This window comes from Bactrocera dorsalis, chromosome 4, assembly GCF_023373825.1.
Source record: "Bactrocera dorsalis isolate Fly_Bdor chromosome 4, ASM2337382v1, whole genome shotgun sequence".
NCBI lineage: Eukaryota > Metazoa > Arthropoda > Insecta > Diptera > Tephritidae > Bactrocera > Bactrocera dorsalis.
In genome coordinates this window covers 45098170-45108506 of record NC_064306.1, presented here as the reverse complement: position 1 = coordinate 45108506, position 10337 = coordinate 45098170, and the positions used below count along the sequence as shown (strand labels likewise).

The 10337-nt window shown below is 33.0% G+C and overlaps 1 protein-coding gene across 4 annotated transcripts in view; it reads right to left on the bottom strand.

Annotated features, from left to right (window-relative positions):
- Positions 1-4658: 4658 nt before the first annotated feature.
- LOC105222018 (myb-like protein P) overlaps positions 4659-10337 on the bottom strand; it is a 58134-nt gene continuing 52455 nt past the window's right edge. For 3 of the 4 annotated variants that reach the window (XM_049456013.1, XM_049456012.1, XM_049456011.1), the window contains exons 7-8: positions 5351-5474; positions 4660-5186 (exon numbers count right to left, since the gene is read on the bottom strand). In XM_049456013.1, the coding sequence (XP_049311970.1) occupies positions 4998-5186; positions 5351-5474 (313 nt within the window). In that variant the 3' untranslated portion in view covers positions 4660-4997. Of the gene's footprint in view, positions 5187-5350; positions 5475-10337 lie in introns of all 4 variants that reach the window. The other variant, XM_049456014.1, reaches the window with a different exon arrangement.

Below are 10337 nucleotides of genomic sequence, written 5' to 3'. Positions count from 1 at the left end.
GTAAGACTTCTTAGTTTAAACTTCACACCAACACCAAATCGTCGAAATATTTTTTGTAGGTTGGCATGACTGTCAGGGACATCTGTGCCAAATGTCACATTAAAATAATCATTTGTGTTTAGTACACGCTTTCATTTCTGAAGTACAAAAAGTGCATTCGGCGATTTTAAGCTGAGTGAAATTATTCAACAAAGAAGTGTCATTAAATTTTGTGTGCGGAATCAAATTTCTGGTGACGAAACGTGAAGAATGTTGGAAAAGACTTTCGGTGATAATTGTTTGTCGCGAGCAAGTATTTTTGATACAAATTATTAAAAGAGAATTGATAACGCGTTGACAACGACTCACTTGTAGGATGGCCATAATCACCAAAAAATGATCAATACGTAATTAAAAAGGGGAATTGTTACGTGTGAATCGACGTTTAACAGTGAGACATCTTATTGTCATCGGAGGAATTTTGAAAGATCATTTGTGCCTAAGAAAAGTTAAGAACATTCCGTAATCCTTCCGACCGGCCAAACTGCTTACAAAGAATACTATTTCAGTGCTATACGTAGTTTGCGCGTAGCTAGTTATTCGTAAAAAAGGCCGAAATTATGGGCCGACAACTCTTGGTTTTTGCACCATGATAAGTCATTGTCGCCAAATTTTCAACTAATATCGTGTCGCAAGAATAGAAAGAAACGTTGGGACTTTGGAAGGTCACCGACTATTCAGAAAATCGAAACTGAAATGGCTATGCTCTTAGAAGCTACCTGATTTGCGCTCTAATAGAAAAAAATTTGAAATCACAGATTAATACTTACGTTTCTCAATTTCGTTTTCATTTTTCGAGGGAAGTTCCGATTAATATTTTAAAATCCATATTTCTTATTCCTTATTTAGAGTGAGTTTGTTTCAGCTGTTTGATTTCAAACACTTCAACAAAAGTCACAGATCGTTTGTCAACCCAGTTGAATTAAAAAAAAAAATAGAAAATAAGGGCTATGAATTTGCAGACCTTTTATTATGCTAGCGAGTGTTCGTTTGTTACTCGCTTGCAAGAGAACGCTGATAACTATAAAATATATCCACTTTTTAACTTTTAATTTGGTTATTTTATTTAAATTTATTAATTGCTAATGAGTATATGCAGTACGTCTGTATTTTATCCTAAATAATTATGTACAGGATGCGCCCTCTTTCATATCAATATTCAATACTTTTGAAATTTACATCTATGACTGCTCGGATATGTTTGTAGATTCTAAATGAAGTTTTCAGCAATTTTTTTTTTTTGTAGTTTGACAAATTATATAATAATATCTGAAATTTAGAAGTCGACTGTTAATTAAATTTATTCCTTTCATATCGAAGGATGGCGCACCCTGTACTTTCGCCTAGTTGCGACACAACAGAGCACAAGCCAAAGTTAACAAGCTCTCGAATATGCGCTAACGCTTTAAAATCAAAAACTGAACAAAATAAGAAATAAAATAGTCTGCTATTTACATTTGTCTAATTAACAGATATTTATTACATAATGCTATGTATTACATACCCTTATATATACTATAAATAATGCACATACTTATTTACAGTAATGTTTCAACAAATTCTAATTTGCCAAGCTTCCTTATCAGACATACAGTCCTACATACAAACATTCACGCTACAATATATGATTATTTATATATTTATTTATGTATTTAATAGCTATACTCAGTATATTCTATGCACGCGTTAGTTCTCAGTAATTATTGTTTCGATTAATAATATAATTAACTCGGTGGTTTTTTCACCAATTATTCCACATGGATTTTTGCAAACAAATATTTGCCTTTTCTATAATTTTATACTCTTTGTTTGCATTTATATAATATTTTATTAAAGCCTATTTACTCATACATACAATGCTGCTTTCGTCTAACAATTTTTAGTTACCTGTATATTTATTATTACACATGTAAATGTATATATTTATTTTATATATCTATTTGATATTTAATATAGTCTTTGGTAGGGTGGGCAGTTGATTCAGATAACTACTTAGGATATTTCTTTTTTATAGTCGCCTTCACATGGCTCTTGGGTTTTTTGCGGAGCTTCTGTCGTGTTAATAATGAAATTAAACTAAACTCGAACCTAAATTCGAACTGCTATTGAACCTCATCCTCAACTGCGATTGATATATATATCAAACTGTGATTTTTTATAAAATTTATAAATCGCTTATAAAATAATTTAGTTATTAAATACGAAACTATTGGTAGTTTTGTTCTAGAGGCAGCAAATTTTTGATCCTTTGATATATGATCTTTATTTTTTTATCATGTTAAAGTATTATCTTTTCATAAAGTTGTATGCGCTCTAAGTGCCGAACGCATAGACAAACTCAGGTTTGAGATAAAATCTTTAAGGTACGACTAAACCAATCTAGTTCTCATTACAACAAAATATGTTTAAAAAAATTAAAAAATCGTTTGAATTTTAAAAAATCTGTCGATTTTGTCGAATTTCCAGACCACGATACCTACTTAATACATTTCTTTCCTCATTGCGTATACGCAGCGTCTTCATTTCAAAAAATTAAAAATGCCGCTCTATTTTTATCGTTTTTGCCAAGAAAGTTTTATTTTAGTGTAATCTGTGGAGAATCTTGAAAAATGTATATTAATTAATTCACATTTTTTACGAATCCTAAGAATGGCTTGAGGCAGCGGCTGCGCTGACTAGGCCGGATGGAAGAGACCACTCCAGCTTTGAAGGTTTTCGAATCAGTACACGCCGGCGTAAGCAAAGGAAGTGGAAGACTTCCTCTCTATTGGAGAGATCAAATGTAGAAGGACCTGTTTCCACTTGGTATCTCGAACTGGTGCCGAATATTACCGCGTAAGCGCTGTCTACGCCAGTAAAGAAGAAGAAGGAATGCCGTGACGTCATGTTGCGTGCGTTTCTAGCATTGCTCGCAAATAGAATTGTTCAGAACGAATTTAACAGAAATAAATCATTTGTAATTTTTAATCTTTTTGTGCACGTATTTTCATGTCAATCAGAAAAATAATTAACGTTTGACAATTTTTAATGAGCGATTGAAAATTTGTCTTATAAACATGTTTACATATAGAATAATGTGCGTTAGTGTGTGTTCTGTAGGGAGTTCCGATATTTTATAATGGACGTTAAAACCTAAGGATATATAGTACCTACTGAACAAAAAAAAAACAAGCATTCTCCTGATACCCCTCACATACACGGCATATAAAAGGAAGACGTGGCGTATGCGCAACAGAGAAATTAAATGGGTTAAAGAAATTATTTGTCCTGTAGTTTCTATCAGAGCGCCATTTCTTTAATTTTCTTTCGTTTCCAGTTGGAATCAATATTCAATTCGATAAAGAAATTTGTTTTTATTAAAATCTTTGCTCTAATCAGAGTGCATTGGACGCAATACATTTGAACGCTGGCGTTGTTGTCATGGCTTGGACTATATTGCGAAACTTTGGTATCTTTGGAATGACACCGGTCGACTAAAGAGTCTCTAGAGTATTGCAAAATAACTAAAGCTGCATCCACTCGATTCTTATATCTGTTTTGCAATTTAATCTGTATGATGCTCTAGAAATCTTTATGATGCTCTATTTCGAAATGCTGGAAAAGTTATTCCATCATTTCAGTTAACACCATAATTTATTTCAAAGGAACACAGCTTAATCAATTTCAAAAACATACTGTAAAATAATCTCATTATTTGTGAAGATAGGAAGAAACTGCTTTTCAACTTGCAGTTATAATGCAATGCAGGACTCGCGAAACATAACGACATGATATTCCTCTTCTGACTCGATTATACTTTCCATGTATAACGTGCAAGAATATATGTACATATGATCCTAACTGGATAAGCGTAGCTTCAGTAGATGTAAGGGGTGGGTAACACGAACTTTTGAATTGGCTATAGAAATCAAATTTCATACAAGTTTCCTTCCATACTTCGAAGTCTCTCTAGCTCGAAGTTTTTCTTATGTATTAAAGTGATTTGAGTTTGGAAAGTTGAACTGCATATGTAATTACTTGAATTTCGATCTTCTAGTTGACGGTTTGCATCTTAAGGTATTCCCCTGGCTTTGATTCTGTCCAGTTAATGTTCGGTTGTACCCGAAATTTTTTACTTCTTTTATTTTGCAATTTTTTTCAAGAATTCTTTGTTAAAAAATAAAGTTATTTGGAGAAATTGATTGGAAAGTTACGAGTATTTCTACATCTGTCTTACAACGTTATTCTTCGGACTTTATATTGTTTAAGGCGTTCTACCCTAAACTCTCGTTCTCATTTTTCCGTGACACACTCGATTAATTGCTGCCATTGCCGCAGCTGCCAATATTTCTTCATGAATCTTCTATAAACATGTCAACTTTTAAGTATCATTGGTTTTAATAGCGTCGTCACAAAGTATTCACAAAAACAAGGTTGTTTTGCACGAATTAGCCTTACATTCCCAAAAAAATATAAATTCACGTCATATCAATAATTATTAATGAAATTGTACTGAACATTTTCTACAAAATTTAGTCTAAAATATTCACATTTTATCCTCCTGTCTGTCATGGTGTATAAGGCAATCGAACTATTCAATAATTTTTAATACAATTAATCAATTTAAATTTTGCAGTGGAAATCATATCTAAGTAAGTTTAAGAAATGCTTAAAATAATAAAAAATAAATAAAAAATATTTCCTTTAACCAATAAAAATTTCATTTATTAAATTTCACCAATTCGCTGCCCACCACTGTACATGCCGCTAATAATTTACATATGTGATATTTAACAGTTACATTGATTGATATGAATACTACTTTAACCCTGCTTGTTGTTATAACTATTATTTATACTTACTTACAAATACAGTTATATGCTACATTTGAATATTTAACTACTTTTTTATGCTCTCTCCCCTTTTTCCTCCAGCACTCAGGGCTGCATCTACTTGCTTTATTGTCTCCGTTCGGGTAATCATCTACAAACAGTGCTGTCATCGCCGGCGCATATCGAATGCGGCGCGGCCAGGAATAGTTTGCCGTTCGAACAGGCGCACAGCTGGAAGACACGATGCAAATGGTCACGACTCTGCGGCGCCCCCAGTGGCGGTGGCTGCGCCGTACGCAGATTCGGCATAAGGATTTTCGCGGACTCCAGGCGCAACTGTGGAAGAGGTAAAGTAGTGGGCGGGAAAAATATAAAAAATTTATGTTATGATATTTTGTGGTGATAGAGAGCAGAGTAGGCTCTAAATTAATGCCTTAATAATGTATATAGCATATACTCGTTTATTTTAAAATACTTTAAATATCCAATTTACCACTTACACTTCCGTCCAACGCACTCAGCCGCACATCTTTCAGCGCAGCCACTTCTATTGCACCAGCGCGCGACTGCAAATTTATATCCTTGGCAGCGGTCAGCTCAAGCTGTCGTGTGGGGGACTCCAGTCTAGAAGAAAATAAAAGTAGAGAAACCGTTAAAAGAAGGGAAATATTTTTTGCTGAAATTATATAATAGCCAATATTCATAATTCATGAACGGACCGGGTCCTATGAGGCCTCAAAGGAGAGCACAAGGCTCTTTGCACCCTGTTGATTTGGATCTGAAGCCATTCCGAGATTATTAAAGAATAAATTTTCTTTACTTTATTCTATTTTTTTTTTTTTATTTCGAACTTTCTATTACAGTGGTGCAATATTTTAAATATTCTTATAATTAAAAATATTCTTATTGAAATTTTATCCACCATTTTTATACGAAATATTATAATACCCTTCACGGCTTCATTCTTTATAGCATAAAAATTTTTAATAATATATCTATTTTTATTTTGGTTTGTCATATTGTCTATAGGTTATATCCTATAGAGTTCCGATATCGGCGATTCTGACAAAAGAGCAACAGCTTGAGAAGGCAAAAAATACTCAAAATTCCAGATATTTCATAAACTGAAGAACTTATTCGCGTATATGTATGTATACTGACCGACAGACGGACATGGCAAAATCGACTCAGTTCGTCACGCCGATCATTTCATTATTTAAGTATATAACTCATCGCGCCGCCGATATTTGTCACTGGGTCTCACAAACTGCCTAGAAAACTTAATATAACCTGCTCAGAGTATAAAAATGCTGCGGCAAAAATGGCATGATTGCTTAACGAAATATAATATCAAAAGCGAGCCAAATATGATTATTTATATGTGTATTAAGATTACTTTACTGCAACAACTAAAATGATAAATCTAATTGCTTAAAAGTTACTTAAATAAATATTTAATAATTTAATTAGAACTAAATAAAAGTAGGTTTTTTAATTGCTGCAAGAAGAAAGGAAATAAGTGTAAGTATAATAAGTATACTTTTATATATATAAAATTTACCGAAATTACAAACAAATCACTATTTTCTTAATTTTCTCCAATTTTCCAAAACTCCTTTTCAACGCCCTCAATTTGACACCAATATCTTCAAAATCGGTTAAGATTTACCGAAATTACGAAAAAATCACTACTTTCGTAATTTCCACCAATTTTACAAAACTCCTCTTCAATCCTTTTAATTTGACACCAAAATCATTTAAATCGGTTAAGTTTTGCCGAAGTAACGAAAAAATCCTTATTTTTTTAATTTATTTCAATTTTCTAAAACTCCTCTCAATTCTATTTAATTTGACACCAAAATCATTAAAATTGGTTAAGTTTTGCCGAAATTACGAAAAAATCACTATTTTTCTAATTTCAACCAATTTTACAAAACTCCTCTTCAATCATTTTAATTTGACACCAAAATCATTAAAATCGGCTAAGATTTGCCAAATTTTCGACAAAAATCACTATTTTCTTAATTTTCTCCAATTTTCCAAAACTCTTCTTCAACCCCTTTAATTTGATACCAAAATCATCAAAATCCGATAAGAATTACCAAAATTAAAAAAAATATATATTTTTTTCTTAATTTCTTTCAATTTTCTAAAACTCCTCTCAATTCCCTTTAATTTGACACCAAAATCATTAAAATCGGCTAAGATTTGCCGAAAATACGAAAAAATGACAATCTGGTCACCCCAGCGGCGCAAACAAAAATTTGCATTTCCCAAATCGCCGATTTGCACCAGGCACCCAGAACCGCCCAGTAGGTAGCTGCCGCAAAAAATTTTGTTTTCTGTAGCCTACCTCAAAGGCGCAAAGTGAAACTGCGCTACCGGCCCATGCAGGACACCCGGATGTGATGCCAGCTATCATGTTTACCTGAATAACTTCTATAATTCGCAACCGATTTCGTGCATGCGGGTATCAATTTAAAGGGCATGCGTGCAGCTACACGATCACATATAAATAAATATTAGCAATGCATATTTGCTAGAAGTATTTTCAAAGAGAGGTAAGTAAGCAACTCTATGCAGAAAAACTAGAATATTTATATTTCTGAAACAGATGAAACGAGTTTGGTATTACTAATCGGTAGAGTAGCGCTCTGTTAATATATTCCGTAAATATGATCGCTTCATCTCCACCACATCAATTCCAGCGCATGTTTTTAGTATAACTTTCTTCTAGCTTAATTACATGGTTTGTGTATGAGATGAAAGTAAGTACACGCCGGTATCGTTTTCTCGAAGTAATTACCTTTATTTTGCCACCAAAATCATTAAAATCGGCCAAAGTTTACCAAAGTTATAGCGAATATGCGATCATTAATGCACAGTACTGCATTATCCACCATTTCCTGTAGTTGCATGCGCGATAAGCACTTAACGCAGTCGGGTAAGACCCAACCGATTTCAATGATTTTGGTGGCAAATGAAAGGTGATCACATCTAGAACATATAAGTGTAGGCACTTACTTTCATCTGTTACGTAAGCATGGCAATTCAGTTACAAAGAAGCTATTCAAAAACATGCAATAATTAAGAATGTGTTGAATTTGAAATGTTGTCGTTAACAGAATATACTTATAAAGTGTATTTCTAGTGATTTGTAACACGAAGATCCTTTCATCTTACTTTATTAATATGAAATTTTCGGTTTTTTATGATACAGTTGCTTCGAGGCATTTACTTCAAAAAATATCTTCTATTTGTAGTTTGTTATAATTCGTTAGTATTTGATCATGTAGCTGCATGCTTGCCCTTTCATTTGGTGCTTGAACGATCGAAATCGGTTGCGAATTATAGAAGTTATTCAGATAAACATGATAGCTGGCATCACATCCGGGTGTCCTGCATGGGCCGGTAGCGCAGTTTCACTTTGCGCCTTTGAGGTAGGCTACAGAAAACAAAATTTTTTGCGGCAGCTACCTACTGGGCGGTTCTGGGTGCCTGGTGCAAATCGGCGATTTGGGAAATGCAAATTTTTGTTTGCGCCGCTGGGGTGACCAGATTGTCATTTTTTCGTATTTTCGGCAAATCTTAGCCGATTTTAATGATTTTGGTGTCAAATTAAAGGGAATTGAGAGAAGTTTTAGAAAATTGAAAGAAATTAAGAAAAAAATATATATTTTTTTAATTTTGGTAAACCTTAACCGATTTTGAAGATATTGGTGTCAAATTGAAGGTATTGAAGAGGAGTTTTGGAAAATTGGTTGATATTAGGAAAATAGTGATTTTTTCGAAAAATTCGCCAAAACTTAACCGATTTTGATAAGTTTGGTGTCAAATTGAAGGAGTCGAATAGATGTTCTGGAAAATTGGTAGAAATGAAGAAAATTGCTATTTTTACGTAATTTCGGCAAATCTTAACCGATTTCAATGATTTTGATGTTAAAATGACGAGATTTAAGAGGAGTTTTGAAAAATTGATAGTAATTGATTAAATTGAAAAGAGGAAATAATTGAAATTGGAAAAGACGAAGAAAATAGTGAAACTATTTAAAATTGCATAATTAAATAAAAGAAATTATTGAATTTTTTTTACTTTCAAAACTTTTATTTTCATATAAATCCAAATATTGATTTTTACTAAAATAAATACATACATGATTTCTGTAATAAGCTGATGATTTTTGTAATTTTACATTTTTGGTTAGTAAGCTAAAGATATTTATTATATACATATATAGAAATATAACTGGATATATGTATGTATGTACAACTAAAATTTTTCATCTGAAACCAAAAATTAGATATTTCAACCAGATACCTAGAAGCGAGTAGTAGATGTGCTTTTAATAATTTTCATCGAATAACTCCCGTTTTTGTGAACTGATCGGGGTCGTCGAAGTCGCAAATGAAAGGCTGAAGATTTCAGTAATTGCTCACCATTTCGGATCCATGAGAAATTATTTGCTACCGCATTTAGCAAACATTTAACAAACTGTGTACTATGCAATGTATAGCTTTAAATAGGCGCTTAGAAGCGAATTGTAGGATACTGGCACTCACTTTTCGCGTATAGCGCTCGCATGCAATGCTAGACTCAAATGCTTGCAATTAAACCAAATTTGCAAACCATTTTTTGCGACTGAAATGAAATTGTTATAAGTATGAATTACAGAAATTTAATGTTCCATACGCCATTTAGCGTTCCATGAGTATACAGTAACTAATATACTCTCTAGTATACATAGTAACAGAAATTTTCTATTTGAGGACGAAAATTCGAGCTTGTACCAGGAGCTCAGACCCGAATAGTAGGGTATTGTTGATAGATTTTATCGAATAACTTCTGCGTTTGTGAACAAAGAAAGCAATGCTAACTCGTGTACCCTGTAATTGTTGATGAGGAACTTTCTTCCCAACTGAAGGTAAACAGTTAAATATTACCAGGAGCTGCTATACTGCCGATTGTTTTCTTTGAATAATTCAAGCACTTCTGCCCCGATTGTGGTCATTGAGGTCTCTAATTAATGTTCGGCGATTAGTGCACTACTTTTTTTAGCGGCTCATCCGGTTTGGTTGCTAAGGAAGTTAAAATTTTCGTTTCTTTCCTATTTTATTGTAGGTGAAGAAATGTATTGCGGTTGAATTTCAGGAAAAATCTGCATAATATACTGAAGATATTCCAGTCTATTGTAGAATATGAAATATATGGCTAATTAATTATAAAATTGATATTTAAATTCATTGATTATCGGTGCTTGGTCGTTCTTATCAAACTGAAAACAATGTTGCCTATTTCAGTTCTAATGTTATATAAAAAGGGATTTTTACTAAATATGACCCCTTTATTTCAAACAATTTACAATATTTAAAGTAATGCCTTGGCGTTTTGCCAACCAAATATTCGGCAAGTTTGGCATAAATAGCACCGAAGACACATATTGCACTTATGCAGCTGTTGCATACCGGCACTCCCTAGGTATAGGTCAC